The 17069-nt window shown below is 41.5% G+C and overlaps 1 protein-coding gene across 1 annotated transcript; it reads left to right on the top strand.

The window, feature by feature from the left end:
• The first annotated feature begins 11963 nt into the window (after positions 1-11963).
• timd4 (T cell immunoglobulin and mucin domain containing 4) lies at positions 11964-17030 on the top strand. The gene is made up of 8 exons (XM_062453901.1): positions 11964-11997; positions 13172-13282; positions 14091-14426; positions 14737-14802; positions 15901-15980; positions 16338-16449; positions 16719-16752; positions 16895-17030. Exons 1-8 carry the CDS (start codon positions 11979-11981, stop codon positions 16977-16979), a joined length of 843 nt encoding a protein of 280 aa, XP_062309885.1. The 5' UTR covers positions 11964-11978; the 3' UTR covers positions 16980-17030.
• Positions 17031-17069: the final 39 nt, after the last annotated feature.

Raw genomic sequence — 17069 nt, 5'->3', positions numbered from 1 at the left:
ACCAAATTAAATCTGTGTGATAAGAAACCCTTTGGATGTATAATTTTAGAATGTCAGTGTGCAAGCTAGTACACAGTGCAGGTATTATTTATTATATGATTTAACAGTAGAGGTATTATTCATGACCAGAGGGACCGCCTAACTCACAAATTTTCCTTGGTAGATTTAGCATAATTCTGCGGTTCTAGTGAGAACTGGCAAACGCATCCATGTTGATGGAGCGTGCCCTCCTTGACTCAACACTGAGAATTCCAAGGTGACTTAACCTGTCATCAACCATTGTTGTCCTAAGGTGGGTTTTAATCAGTTTTAAAGCTGAGAAGCATCTCTCGCAGGAAGCACTGCTGACTGGTGTAACAGAAATCTTACAAAGTCGAAACAGCTCATGGAAAACATTTATTTATACGGTTCTAAAAACACAATGAACTCAAGAAGAGTAGACGGTCTGTCCCTGCCACTTTTCTCTATCCTATCAAGAAGCCGCTTGGTTTGATTAACCTCATGTTTGAAGTCCTCTAAATCTGACTCAAAGTTCTGAGCAAAGGCAAACAGAGGCTCCTCTTTCAAGAATGTTCTACTCTTTGGGTTGAGAGACTGAACCCCTTGCATTATCTCGCAATTCTTCTTTGAAAAACATCTCTGCAGCTGTGAGACGGTCAAGCACCTGATAAAAGATAGCTCTTTGGAAGCTCTCACCATCACTTTGGTCACTATTTGTCTGTCCTACAGTGCTCATCATCAATGAGTCATGGAATCTTAAACTTGTTTTAGGCTGTCTTTTACACACTGTTTGTACACTTATTTTGCAGTGCTCTGCAATCTTTTAAACCTCTTTCCATAGTTCTCCAAAGTAAACCTCACTTCTGTAGTCCTGTAAGGTGTCTGTAAGAGCACCTACAAGATCCACAGCCCTTGCTAGATCAAGAGCTTGATTGTAGCATTTCAGTAAGACACTTGGCATCACCAAGCACTACAAAATCCCTATGAAATGCAAATCTATCTGAGAAAGAAGTCCCCTTGCCTCGACTGATCTATCACCACTGTTTTCAAGTGCAATATCTGGCAGCACTCTCAGAACTGCTGGAAGCCTGTCCCTCAGATTACGGCATGCCATGTTTCTGCATGCCCACCTTACATCCAAAAGTCTCTGTAGTTCCCTGGGCTGCTGCTGTGGATAGCCTATAGCTCTTTCTGAACTGCAAGCCACTTGAGATGAAGGTACGAGCCAGACACAAAGTTATAAAGCTTCTGCAGGAGAGCAAAGAAGTTAACTGTCTCAGGGACTGTTTTCACAGCATCGTCAAGAACCAAATAAAAAAATGTGCATTACAGTGCACACAAAATGCAAATCTTGCTCTGTCCTTAATCCGTGAAGACACACCCGAATGCTTTCCGCTCATGACGGATGCACCTTCATAGCCTTGCCCCACAAGATTATTTCTGTAGTCCAAACCATGTTTTTCAAGGCAATCAATTATCATTTTTGTGAGACCTGCTGCATCTAAGCTTTCAGCTGACTGAAAGTGTCAAAAGCTTTCGTGGATGGCCCAGTTGTAATAGTACCGCACAACTACAGACATCTTTTTTTAAATCTTTGGTTTCATCTGCAATTACACAAAAAACTTCACTTTCTTTTACTTATCTTATTATTTCACTTTGTACCATCTCAGCTAAGCCCTCAAGAACTTCATTCTGGATTTGGTGTACTTAGCATTGCCACATGCATTCATCCTTTTCTCTATGAGAGGGTCATGCTTTGCTATTTCTTCTAATATTGTCAAAAGAATACCCTTGTTGTGAGAGTCCTCAGACTCTCGATAACCTCTCTAAGCCACGGTTTCCCAAAGTTAGGGTCGCGACCCAAAATGGGTCCATACACTTTTGTATTGGGTCGCCAAATGACAAAGAAAAAATGCATAACAATTCTATGATATGTGAAATAATTTTCCAAATTAAAATAGAAGATGAGCGTTCTTTTTGCTACACTAGTCTAGTCAGCACAGATGCTGCGTGCGAGGCGTTTTACCCCTCCCCCTTTCTTCTCACGATCCTGGTCGACGTTTACCCGCTCTCTCGCGGAGTCTGGGCTGAGGTAACATTAAGAGTGACTTCTGTGGTTCCCTTGGCATGCATTGCGAGATGTCAAAACGAAAATATAAAGAAGAGTTTATAAACGTTGGCTTCACCAAAGCCATTCGAAATGCAGAGGAGAGACCTCAGTGTGTTTTATGTGGGGAGGTGCTCAGTAATGAGAGCTTAAAAAGAAACAAATTGGACAGACATCTCCAAACGAGACATTCTCAGCATCGGGGCAAGTCAAAGGAATTTTTCCTGGGCAAAGAAGAGACTTTCAGCAGACAGTGTTTTGACAGCGGAAATGTAAGTAAGAAGCATTTGAAATGTTTTGTGTGTCTGTTAGTTACAGTGCCAATGGTTATTTTGTGACTAAAATGTATGTTGCTAGCTAACGTTACATATAGCTAACATATAGCTAATGGCGACAGCCAATGCCGTGCGACCTTCCGCCCCCGGCTTGTCCCTATGTGGATTAGGCCGTGAAGTGCATTTATTCAACTTTGTTTTGACAGTGTGGAAGAGTCATTAACGTGTGTATTATGTTAATATAGGTTAAAGGCCATTTCACACGACTTGCGTAGGCCTATGTGCTGCAGATAAAATGCATGGGAATTAATGAAAGAATACAGACCCAACGGCGTCATTGCACTTACAATTAGAAACCAAGTCTTTTCTCGCGTCTAAGCGCGCAACGCTGTTCAAATGAGCCGATACATAACAGAAAATACTCAGTGTGCCCTACGAAGGAAGGAAATAGCATGTCATGCATTTTCTTCAAGACTTGACGGATTATTTACTTTCAGTTGCATGTCATAGTTAGTAAATTTGAGCTATTTTGTGTATATGTGTGTCAGTGATTTTGAATTATATTATTGTCTCATCTACCAGGCATTCAAAGGGAACAGAGCAGCACTGAAGGCATCATTTCAAGTCAGCCTCCACATTGCCAAGGCAAAGAAGCCCCATTCCATTGGGGAGCAGCTGATAAAACCATGTTTAAAAGATGTGTGTCTCTCTCTCTTGGGTGAGGAAGCAGCGAACAAAGTTGAGTCTGTCCCACTCTCAAATAACACAGTTGCAACTAGAATCAAAGACATGGCAGTGGACATCCAAAAGTCAGTTACAGGGGAAATAATGGAACACAAAATATTTTCACTGCAGCTAGATGAGTCTGTTGATGTTGCTGGGATTCCCCAATTAATGGTCTTTTCCAGATACATCAGTGGTAAGGATATGAAGGAGGAGTTCCTGTTCTGTGACCGGCTGCATACAACAACAAGGGGAGAGGATATTTTCAGAGTGGTGGACACAAATTTGAAAGATCTCAAATTGGAATGGATTAACTGTATTGGAATTTGCACTGATGGTGCCAGGAACATGACTGGGTGCAGGTCTGGTTTTGTGGCTCATGTTTGTAAAGTGGTACCAAATGTGAAGCTGACACATTGTATCATCCACAGGGAAGCTTTGGCCAGCAAAGCATTACAGCGTGACCTAGGAGAGGTTTTTGATGTGGTTGTGAGAATTGTGAATCTAATAAAAAAGCGACCATTACAATCAAGGCTCTTCACAGAGCTATGCAGGGAAATGGGAGCAGAGCATGAGCACCTGCTCTTTCACTGTGAGGTGAGGTGGCTCTCCAGGGGAAGAGTTCTGCAGAGAGTGTGGGAGCTGAGAGAAGAGGTCATGGCCTACCTCAAAAATGAAGACCCTAACCTTGCCAAGCATTTTCAGGACAAGTATTGGCTGGCAAGATTTGCATATCTTGTGGACATTTTCAACAAGCTCAACACACTGAACAAAAGCCTTCAAGGAAAGCAGCATTTTGGAGCTGGAAGAGGGAATTCAAGGATTTGCTGCACGCCTGGCTCTGTGGCAATGCCAGCTGGCTGCGGGAGAACTGGCAATGTTTCCGGTCCTCTCTGCCTACCAAGAGAACACGGGTGTCCCCCTGAGTGACTCTGTGAAGCAGAACATAGTTGAGCACATGTCTGGCCTACAGAAGAACTTTAAGCAATACTTCCCAGACTCACAGGGATCTCAAAACCTTCAGTGGGTGAAGTATCCCTTCCAAGCTGTGCCATCACTAGAGTTGGGTCTAAGTCAGACAGAGTTAGAAGCATTGGTCACACTGCAGGTCAACAATGGCAGTAAGATGCTATTTGAGACAATCACTCTCTCTCAGTTTTGGATTGCTCATCTCCAGTAGGAAGAGTTCTCTTGCTTGGCTAGCAAAGCTGTAAATGTGTTGATTCAGTTTGGTACCACATACTTATGTGAATCTGGGTTTTCTACTCTAGCATACCTGAAAAACAAATACAGAAACAGACTCAATCCCCAGCATGACCTCAGAATAGCACTTTCACAAACCAAGCCCAGAATAAATCTTCTGGTTGAAAACTTCAACCAGCCACATACTACTCATTAGATTTAATTGTGCCTTAGATGACATATTATACCCCTTCTGGCATGTCAGGCCAATAGTATCATTTTAAAATAAGCCAGTAAAAATGTATCTGAATGTTGCTCATTGTTGGTGTTTAAAGTTGAGGGATGTTGGGAGGGGGAGTTGAGAAAGGGGTGGCAAATAGAAAGAGTAGAAAATGTTTGTTAATTTAAAAGTGGTACAACATTGTATGTACATATGAGGTGGAGATAATTTTTTTATTGCACTCAAGACATTTTATTATTGCTGTCATGTGCTTTTATGATTAAATACATTTCATATCCATTTTAAATTCATAGTTGTGTTCTGTATCAGTAGTTAAAAAAATATAGATTTTATGGCAATTTATGTAGTATTTTTATGTTTGGGTCCCAGGGAGACACCATATTTCTCTTTTGGGTCTCGAGCAAAAAAAGTTTGGGAACCCCTGCTCTAAGCTATATTTTGAGTGGCAGTTAATAGGAGCACATCTGCAATTATTTTAATGTAAGTACAGTTTTCCTCCACTTTATTTTTCCGGTTCTCATTTATGACATCTAACATTGATGAGTTGCTGTCGACAGCCCTTTTATGCTGATTCCAGGCATACATAGCATTGATATGATGCTCTGCCTTCGAATGGAGCTTAAACCCAGAATCTTTAAACAGTGCCAAAAACTTGACTGTGATGTGAAGGCAGATTCAGGTGTACTTGGCAGAGAAAAAATAGCTACAGGCAAAAATAAGTCTCCTCTGGATTTGTATATGTCTGAAACACACATTAAATAATATGTCATCTCTCAATGGAAATTTATAATTAAGGGATCCACAAGATTAGATATTAACGGCTGCTAATTAAAATGTGTAGTTTAGGCCTGGCCTACCACTGGGTCCTTTTGGAACAGTGTATCTGGTGCTTGATGCAGTTTCGAGGGGCTGGATGAAATCTCCTGGCTGCTCTGGATCACTGTCTTGCTCAGAGCCAGAGGACTCTGTGTCATCCCTTGATACATCTATTACATTAAAATGTGGGAGTCAGGTGGCTGAGCGGTTAGGGAATCGGGCTAGTAATCAGAAGGTTGCCGGTTTGAAATAACGTTAGCCCCATTGCCAATAAACTAAATCATCACACATTCTACCGATGCTAGATACAGGCAGGATATGTTAGCATTGCTAATAACTGTTAGCGACAACATCATACTACAGTTTGCGGTTGTGATAAAGATAAGGTCAGAACAGCACCTCTTTTCAGCAACAGCTTCATAGCAAATCCTGCTTTACATTGTCGCAGGTTTTCAAAACTGTCCTCGGTGACATGGTCCGAGCAAATTAATACTTTAGCGTCGTACTTAATAGGGATATTCCCATAGATCAGCCATGCCTGTCAAGCGTCTTGTTCTTTGGGAAGATGGTGAAAAGTGTCAGGATTCCCGGTACAGCCTGGAACACTGCATTTACAGTACTCCATTTTCAATAGCTTGAAAACGTATTAACTTTCTTATTTGTAATTCCTGTGGAAGTACAGAGCAGCGCGCAGCTAGCTAAAAAAAGTGTCAGAGATCTACGCGACCTCCGTTCCTGGACCAGAAAACCAGAGGGCGGGTAAATGTACATTTTGGGGCGTGACAAAGTTGATGCTGCAAGTTGTGGCGTCACAACTTGCACTGTTTCAAAAGCTAGCGTTTTCAGGTTGCTAGGTTTGATAGGAAAGAGGTTTCAATGGACTTAAGAAAGAGGTTTCAATGGACTTTGAGATTCACTGTATGTCTATTTAACACACCAAACTGTCATTTTTCAACTATGACAAGGTAAAATCGGTTTTGAAATCAATTGCTCCTTCGGATATTGGCCTAAGTCTGCTCTGCATGCATAGGTGGGTGTTTTCCATTGTATGTTCAATATAATTCTACAGAATTCAGCATGCAGGGCCTCTATTGGATGCTTGTCCCATCTAGTGTAATCATGCTGACTGAGTGGACCCCATACTTCACTTCCATATAGCGCTATTGGTGGTATTATGCTATCAAATGTTTTGGTCCAGATCCTGATTGGTATGTTTATTTTATGGAATTTTCTTCTAATTGCAAAAAAGGCTCTACAGGCCTTCTCCTTTAGCGCATTCACTGCCAGTCCAAATTTTCCAGAGGCACTGATTTTGATCCCCAGGTAATCATAGGACAGGGTGTGCTCTAGTGCGGGGTTTCCTAGAGTGAACATATGTCTGTCAGGGCCCAGTTCTGACAGTATTGCTCAGTCTAGCAGATCCAGATGCTACTGAAAACCCTGCTCTGTGGGTGACAACAGCACTAGGTCATCTGCATAGAGCAGGATTTTTTTCTTCCCTGTTTAGGTTGAGGCCAGGGCCTGTAGATTGTTTATAGTACTTTTTTTGTACTATAAACTGAGATTCCTCCTCAAAATAACAAAACTTTGTAAAATTTACATCAAGAAGGTTACACTCAACAACGGAGTTAAATATATTTAATTCTCCTTCATGGAGAAGGAACGATGGTATAAGGGTTTCAAATGTATTAAAGAAATGCTGTCTGGTATTTCTGTAATGTTGGCAGTGTAGTACAAAGTGCATCTCTGTCTCTACCTCACCTGTCGTACAGTGACCATATACTCTGGATTATTTTGGTAACCAGGTTTTTTTGTGTCTGCCTTTTTCAGTGGCTAGACTGTGGTCACTGATCCTGTACTTGGTCAGGATCTGTCTCTGTTTTAAATCTTTGACAGTATAAAGATATTTAGCCAATTCATAATCTCTGTTTATTGCCCGATAGCAACTTAGTTTGTTTTGTGTTTTGGTTTGGTTGTTCCAATGTTCCAGATAGGCCTTTTTGGTTTGTTGAACAATTTGGTTTACTCTGATTTGTGATTGTAAAGCAGTGCTGATCTGAGATGGGACAATGTAAGGTGTTAGTTGGTTAGTTAGTCTCATGACCAGCTGACTAAAAGCACTCTTTTGGGGGTTCAGTTCTTGGGTTTGCAGTGCTTCAAATTGCAATGTATCTCGGGGACTTGATTTGAGATGCATCCAGAATTTTAGGGTTCTTTTTAGGGTTCTAGGGGTTTATAATTAAGGATATCGGCCAAATTCTGCTCTGCATGCATAGGTGGGTGTTTTCCATTGTATGTTCAATATAATTCTACAGAATTCAGCATGCAGGGCCTCTATTGGATGCTTGTCCCATCTAGTGTAATCATGCTGACTGAGTGGACCCCATACTTTACTTCCATATAGCGCTATTGGTGGTATTATGCTATCAAATGTTTTAGTCCAGATTCTGATTGGTATGTTTATTTTATGGAATTTTCTTCTAATTGCAAAAAGGCTCTACAGGCCTTCTCCTTTAGCGCATTCACTGCCAGTCCAAATTTTCCAGAGGCACTGATTTTGATCCTCAGGTTATCATAGGACAGGGTGTGCTCTAGTGCGGGGTTTCCTAGAGTGAACATATGTCTGTCAGGGCCAGTGGCGATTTCTTTAAGACTGCAAGGGAAGCTCAGCGTCCCCTAAAATTTCAAACAATTAATTGTCAAATATTTACTATTGTGTTAACATTTTAAATGTGTTAGAACACGTTCATATCGAAGACATGTTCTTTCAGAATCAGCTACATATATTAGCAGGTCGACTGACTGATTCCCTTCTCATACATTCCCGTAGCGTCACAGTGCATTTCCCTGTTGAAGCTCAGCTTCCATGGACTTCAATGGGGCTGCTTTTAATAGTTTTTTTCAGTGCTTCGAAACTATACGGTCATTGGATGAATGCTGAGATTATGTCCCGCCTCGGACGCTCAGCGTCTCTGGGGGTGAATGGAGGAGTGGGCTGGCCTGGACGCTGGGCTTCCGCGTGATGATTGGAGGGTCTGTCGAAAGACTGCATCTCCTTTTGATTGACAGTAATCTTATACTACAAAAAGTCACCGAAGCTATTCAAGCTCAGTCCCATCGCGGATTTTGCAACTGTAGTTGAAAGACAAACTGCAGCAAGCTATTTCTTGGTATTTGCTTGACGAAATTGCTAACCAATTTTCATCATACATTTCATACAATTATACACCACGTTCCTTGATTCAGTTTAACCTAATTTCCACATTTCCTCCTTGATTAATATTGTTTTGTTAGATCGTCCATTCATTCAGTAGGCTAGGCTAGTGTCGTAGGGGTGAACTAGCCAGTGAACTAAATAAAAACATTTTAGGATGTAGGCCGAAAATGAGCTTGCCCTCTTTGAAAGACCAGCAGCCGCCACTGGTCAGGGCCCAGTTCTGACAGTATTGCTCAGTCTAGCAGATCCAGATGCTGCTGTATACCCTGCTCTGTGGATGACAACAGCACTAGGTCATCTGTATAGAGCAGGAATTTTTTCTTCCCTGTTGTTTAGGTTGAGGCCAGGGCCTGTAGATTGTTTATAGTACTTAAGATGATTCCTCCTCAAAATAACAAATCATTGTAAAATGTACATTAAGAAGGTTACACTCAACAACAGAGTTAAATATATTTAATTCTCCTTCATGGATATTCGAACACGCACCTTCGGGACTACAGATGCAACACTTTAAACAACTGAGCCACAGAAACTTGAATGAATTAAGATTTTTTGGATCAATTTATCGAATAGGAATACACTTTTCAATGCAGTCACAATATCGATCAAAATAAAACTTCAACACAGATGATGCAAGAAATCCGATACGCATAATCTTACCCAAAAAACACAAATAATAATAGTTCTGGCTCTTTATGTAGCCTAGCTAGAAATCCCCTCAGAGTAAAATATTAAAGTTATGACTATATGGGTTATGTATGGCATAAATTTGGTTCTAGCCAGCTACATTAATCCTTTAAAAACATAATATTTTGTGATAATGTTTGCCATACGTACCGCTAGCCGCAATGAAAATTTTCGCTATGTTAAACACTATTGACTTTAGCTAAACCCGAAGTAAAAGTAAGTCCTAGGGCTACATATAAATGCAATACATCCTCTATCCAGCGTTGGCGAGATACCACTCATGTACAAATCCCATTGGCTTACATATATAAATGTAATACATCTTCAGACCAGTGGTGGCAGTAATACCTCGGCTATGAAGTTATAGGTTCTTGTGCCAATATATTGTGATGCCAATTTGTTGAGCGGTCATCTTCCTTGTATAAACCTAGAAAAGTGAAATACGCAGCCAAGGTGACAGATATAAAAGTTCATCGGCTGTCCTTCACATTCACACACTGTTGTCTTTACTTAAAAGATCATCTATGATGTCCCAAAGGCCCAACTCATTCTCAGGTCACCTTCTGGCAGCAACCTTGCAGCTGGGTTTCACTGTGCAACCAGGCTTAACCAAGCTGCTTCTGGGCCAAGGGCTGATTGGAATGGCACACTGGGACTTGCAGATGACCTGAAATTAAAAAAAATCTTTCTACTGTGTAAGATGTAGGCCTACTTTTTTTAATGGAGTTGAACGCTGTTAAACACTGCAATGATCAGCAAACACTAGCCATGTCTCTACTTCAGAAAGGATACTGTTCACAGCTGTATGAGTCAATAGGACATTACCATTACCTGAATGACTTGCAGTGATCGGGAGGTTATGCCTGTTCTGATGATGGCATAAACCATGTTAGATTGTTGGCTCTATGTGCATTGTTTGGGTCTCCTCTCCATGTCTTCTGTTTCTGTGTCTTTGTTGCTGTTGCAAGATGGCAGGCAGGCAGAGGAGCTGTGATTGCTGCAAGGGCACACCTGTGATCTGTGCCTTGGTCCTTAATAAGCTGTGCCCAAACAATCTGGGTCTCTCCATTACTAGCAGGAACATCGTCACTGTTTGGTTATTAGTTTGTAATGATTCTCTACACTTGCACTGATCCCTCACCCACTCCCTACACTACTAATTTACATGACCCTCACATCCAACCGTTTCTTTGTAAGCACTTTTTATTGAATAAATACATTGTTATCCTTATTCCTTTGGTGTACCTTAATTTACTTCTGGAGCAATAAAGTATCAATCTAATCTTCCTATGAGCCAGGTTATGACAGCATTAAACAAGCACCGATTGGCTTCATATTGCACGCTAGGCTTATACATATGTGTATTGGCACAAGTTTATAGTGTAATACCTTGTGTGAGTGAATACATACTTTTCTATTTAAAAACACATTTTTTGGGAAGATCTTTGTCTTCAGTTATATTTAAATCACTTAATATGACAAATATACGTACATTAGCCTTTTATGAAAGGCGTAATTTTTAAGTACTCGAAAAGTTAACATTTAAATGTAACCTTTACTTAGCATTATTTTACATCATAATCTTCGAACATGGTTCCAATATGGTGTGAAGATGGTCAATATGGGTCTAAATATATAACCCCAGGCTGATCCTAGCCTCAGCTGAAAAAACTAATTGAATTGAATTTTTGGAAATTACCTATTCTAGGTAATAACAGTTTCTTCCCATCCACTGCTGGCCTCTTCAACAAGGCAAAGGACTCACACTGACATAACACTTTATCTATTATTTATAAGTCCATCCACCACCTACTTTGCACTATGCTGCCCATTTTGCTGCCCTATTTTATTTTATATATTTTGAAAAAATTTATGAGACAGCTCCATGTAATGGGTTATGTCCCGCCCCTTTGCATTTAAATTGAAATGTATCACATAATTTTAATGAAATGTGTATTTCTTTTGAAAGACATGCAACTTCACATCACTTAAGAGATGTATATTTATTCATGTATTTATATATTTATGTATTTAATTATGGCACATTTAGTCCTCCATATGTGTTATGTACAACTTGAAATCTTCCAGGGAACCCTTTTGCCACTGGAATGAGACAGACGAATCGGTATGTGAAATGTAATGTATATGTGCAAATGTACTATTAGCATACCCATTCAATTATGAGTCAGAGAATAGATAGACCTCTGTGACAGTGGGAATGTGTGTGTGTCTGTGCATGTGTGTGTGCATGCAATTTCAACATGTGTGGGTGTATGTAAATATTAATGTTTATCAAGTATTGCACAGTTGGTCAGTCGGTGAAGAAGTCAAGAAAGTTTATTACTTGCGGCTGGCTGCAAGGAAACAAATTATCATGGTGGTTACAAAGTTGTATGCTAGCTTGTTTGTAGCTAACCATTTAAACATCACCGCCAGCCACACAGCCATTGGTTCATACACAGGCATGCAACTGTCACATGGCTCTCCTTACATTGGCTGTCTCCATTACATAGATCTTGCGCGCATGTGTGCGTGTGTGCCTGCGTGCGACAGCAACCCTGGTTGAAACACAATAGCAGCTGAAACCACTGAATCTCCAGTCCTGGTGTCATAAAAGCTCATCCACAAAGGTGACAAGCAAATGGGCACCAGACCTTACCTAGCTCTGTTGAACCTTCAACAACACAGAGTTAGTAACAAATGCTCACCCTCCCCCAGGGCAACTAAGATATGGGTCCAGTATGTTTAGGTAAGCCTAGTTAACTTAGGGGTTGCTCCTCTCTGCACACACGGCATGTTGAACAAAGTATCATTCTTATACAGGATAACGGGTTACATCTTCAACTTTTCTGACAGTACTGCAGGCTTTGAACATGTGCTGGAGTTTGTAATGTAATGTAGAAGACTGTTGGGTCATAGTATGACCCAACAGCATGTAAGCAGTGGCCATGCAAATGAGCTGTAACTGTAGACTGCATTTCTGTACTTCTATGTTCTGTCTGTGTTGCTGCCCATTTACTCATACTCATACTCATGCTCATACATTTACTCAATACAGAGCGTGAACGTATAGAATGAAACAGGGTTCTCTTATTTTCCTTACTGCAAGAGGACACACTGTGTGTCACATCATTTAAATGAAATGAAATTTCTTTTGAAAGACATGCAACTTCACATCACCTAAGAGATGTCTATTTATTTATTAACTTATTTATTTATTTACTTATTTAATTATGGCAAATTTAGTCCTCCATAAAAACAGGGGGGCGCAGATGTTTGGCTGGAAGGGCTACACTGAGGTGGAAATTTTACTCTTGAGATTATCTATTTTGTAGTGTAGTTGTATGTTATATGAATCTATCCATGTTTTATAACCTCTGTTGCACTCCAACCGCATTACAGCATTACACTACAGCCATCCGACACGTTCACACACAAAGACACATGTATTCACACATGCGCACACGCACACACACAGCTATGAGTGGACTGTTGTGTTCCTTCCCTGTCCTCCCACCAGTATTTATGCAGATAGGACTCGCTTGTGGACGTCCTGGCCTACAAGAGGGACGTTATCTCCTCCCACCCTGGCCGGGGGGGTTGGCTGACTGGGGTTAACAGTGAGGCTAGCTGGGGTTAGAAGGGGGGGCTAGCTGGGGTAAGGGTGGGGGGATAGCTGGGGTTAGTGGGGTGGGGGGGTCACAGTCTTCCTGGAGATGTCACAGAGCAGCCTCCTCAACACAGCTGCCTATTCAAATATTCACACACACAGACACAATTGCACACACAAACACACCCTCTATCTTTCTCTTTTGCTCACCAACTTCTCTCGCACTCTCCCTCACACGCTTTCCAAACCACCCAGCCCCTTTCTCTCCCTCTCTCTTTCTCCCTCCCCCCCCCCCCCCCCCCCTTCCGTCCAGCACCAGACAGTGGTGGTTGTCTCTCCTCTGGACAACAAGCCTTCAGCATGGCAGCAACAGGAGAAGGGTGGCGTCCGCTTCTCTGCTTGATCTTCATAGCAACACTACCAGGCAAGGAAACCACTGCAAGAACAACGCTAACACCACACTGCACCATACTGCAATAACAATACTCACACAATAGTGCAATACCAAAACTAACACTATACTGCGGTATACTATAGTAATAATACTAACACCACAATACACGGTACTGTACTGCAGTAACAAAATTAACACTGCAGTATATTAAAGTACCAATAATAACACTATACTGCAGTATACTACAGCATCAAAACTAACACTATTCTGCACTACAGTAACAATAGTTACACTATACTGTATTATACTACAGTACCAATACTAACACCATACTGTAGTGTATTGCAGTAGTAATACTAACACTAAACTGCAGTTTATCACAGTAACACAACATACTATTTCCTCTTCAGGGTTCTCCTTCACTGTTCCTGGATCTTGTTCATGGTTCTCTTACTAAGTTCCTAGTTTATCTTCAGGGAACATTCTTTGTGTTGTTGTGTGTCCACAGTTGACCCATGGTTTGTTGAGGGGATGGGGATTGCTCAGTGATAGAGTATTAGATGGCAAATCTAGAGCTTGCAGGTTCAAATCCAACCCTGCACTTTATCTTGGATAAAAGTGTCTGCTAAATGTATATGTCGTTAGATTGGGCTATTTATTAATATCTTGGTGTAAATTGGTGAAATTATTGGTGAAATTTAACAAATCTCTGCAAAACGCTGTAGAGTAAAAAAAAAAGTTATTCTATGGTTCCCAACGTGTCTACCTAGCAGCCATTTGGTTTTTATAGTGTACCCTGAACTCTGTCTCCTATTTCCTGTTTGCTGCTGGCCTCCAGTCAGGTCCTCTGTAACAGCCGTCAAGGTAACGGAGGGCGAGGCAGCCATCTTGACTTGTCAGTACTCCGTGAAGCGTTTTGGCGTGAGTCATGTGTGCTGGGGACGGGGCTGTGGAACCTTCTGGTGCAACGACATCCTCTTGCAGACAGATGAGAATGGCATGATCTCCAAGGTGTCGGACCGTTACCGGCTGACTGGGGATGCTCTGGCGGGGCGTTTGGATCTACTCATCCTCCAGGCCCAGAGAACGGACAGCGGGCTGTACTGTTGCCGGGTAGATATCGACGGCATCTTCAATGATAAAAAAGTCACCCACAGCCTGAGGGTTGTTAAAGGTGGGACTTTCATGGTGTGTGGTATATTATGGTCTGTATCACACATTGAAACAGCAGATAAAATAAGTACTGGGTTCCAGTTGTTAGGAACGAGGGTGTGTCATGTCCCATGGTCTCTATCTTAAAAAAAGGAGCCTATTAGTTTAGTTTGAAGGACCTTTTCTGAACTTAAGAGAAATATAATTCAATATGTAAATGTAGACCTAGACTCATTTTCTTATACTCAGATTTAGACCAATGTGATGTTGATGACAATGTAGACTAATTTTGCAGTACATCTATACTGGTGTGATTATGTTGATCTTCTCAGCTCCAGCTGTTAGCATCCAGCCCACCACAACCACAGAAGAAACCACAGAACCTCCCCTTCCTACAGGTGGGAACATCTTAAAACCTCTCTCTACTACCTCTTAGAACCTCTCTCTCACCCACAAGTTAGAACTTCCTTCTACCACAGTTAGAACCTCTTTTTACTATAAGTTAGAACCTGTATCTACCACCTCTTAGAACTTCTCTAACCTTCAAGTTAGAACCTCTCTCTCCCACAGGTTAGAACTTCTCTCTACTATAAGTTAGAAACGTCTCTCTACCCCCTTATAGATACTCTCTCTACCACCTCTTAGAACGTCTCTCTCCCACAAGTTAGAACCTCTCTCTACTACAAGTTAGAGTCTCTTCCGACAACCTATTAGAACATCTCTTTCAAAGCTTAGAACTTCTCTCTACCAAAGTTTGGAATCTCTCTCTACCATAGGCTTAGAACATCTTTCTACCAAAGCTTAGAACGTCTCTCTACCACCTGTTGAACCTCTCTTTAACACAGATTAGAACCTCTTTTAGAGCATTAGAACAACAGAAAACCTCTTAACCCTTGTGTTATCTTCGGGTCATTCTGACCCATCAGTCATTGTGACCCACCGTCGTATTGCGACAGATTTACCGCATACAAAGACAAAGTGAAGCATTTTCTTTTAACAGCTAGGCTGTCTCAGACCCCCCACATTGCAAAGGTTAAAAGAAAATTATTTTAATTTGTTTTTGTATTGGGTAAAATTGGGTAAACACAACGATGGTTCGTTATGAACCTTTGGGTCATGTGACCCGAAGGCAGCACGAGGGTTAAACGAAGATATGTAATTTGGCTTCCAACACTCACCAAAAAAGATGCATATCAAAAGACACACATGCATGCACACAAGCATGAACACACACTCATACAAACATAAAACCCAAATACGGGTGGGTAGGTGTGGTGTATTTGCAGTCTGAACCTGTGGTTCAGTTTTTCAACATATCAAGTAGAATTATCTGAGCTCTCAAGAGGGGATCAAATCTTTCACTTCCTGCCAAGTGCATGCAAATGTATGTGCCCTCCACTTTGCCAGAAGATCAGGTCCTCTAAATAGGCGCTGTGGTAGGGCCTGATTCATTCCAATTCTAAAGTGTGTCTGTGTGGGTGTTGTGTGTCACTCAGAACATTGGGCAGTTGCTGAGTCACCTTATGTAGATGTTCACAGACGGAATTCTAGCGTGTTGGTGCATTCTGGGACAGTTGTGAGTAATCATGCAGAATTTCCTTCTCCTTCATCACATTAATGCATCAATCGTCAACATCATCATCACCATAATCAACATCTTTATTATCCTTTTGATCTATGGACTATAACTAATAATTTATTAAATAACCCCCCCCACACACACACTATGCATGCACTTTCCCTTTTTTTCAAAAGCACGCACACAGACGCACGTACACTTGCACTCACATAGAATATACATGTATACATACACATACATCGTCCATGCACATGCTTTCTCTCTCACTCTAAAACACATCATACACACACACACATTCTACACACACACACACACACACACACACACTCATCTGTGCCTCTCTGCTGCCACCAGCTGGAGGATGTGGTCCCTGCACTGTCTCTGCAGATCAACGTTCCGGTGCTCTCTCTCTCCCTCAGTCTCCTGTTGTTGTTGCTTGGAGCTCTGGCCCTGCTGGCATTCAAACGTAAGAACACCCACACCCTGGCCAACGATTGGTTAATTGATTCTTTGTTTGGTTGTTTTTTATGTACAAAAATGTTACAAAAATGATTCCCAATTTCAAGAGGATGACACATGATTGCATTTACATTCACACATATTCATGAGGTCCTGTGTGTGTGCGCACGTGTGTGTGGTTTGAGTTGGTGTGAGGATAAGTGAATGTGTCCAACCCTTGATGTACTTCCTGAATGTAGCATCTTCAACGTGGTCTTGTTATTGTTTTCTCCTCAGGAGGAATCCACCTGAGATCTCTGAAGACAGGCTGGTGAGACAATAAGCTCTTCTCTAACTGCCATAAATGGATATAAACTTACATTTATAGATGCATACCTCGATGTAGGCTATAATACATCAACGACGACTCATTAATGATGATATAATCCGTGACTGATATAATGTTCTTCCAGTCTCTCAGCCAAAGAACCGCCTCACATTATCTACGAGATCCGGATGAGGAGACCCGTCGAGGAGAACATCTACACGCTGGACTAGAACCCACTAGAACCTCTTTAACCCTCAAGAACATCTTCTTTACCATGTCCTGGGTGGGGGGGGGGGGGGGGGGCAGACGTTGTAAACATT

The sequence above is a fragment of the Osmerus eperlanus genome, chromosome 27 (assembly GCF_963692335.1).
Source record: "Osmerus eperlanus chromosome 27, fOsmEpe2.1, whole genome shotgun sequence".
In the NCBI taxonomy this organism is placed as follows: Eukaryota; Metazoa; Chordata; class Actinopteri; order Osmeriformes; family Osmeridae; genus Osmerus; species Osmerus eperlanus.
This window is presented reverse-complemented; position numbering and strand designations above follow the sequence as displayed.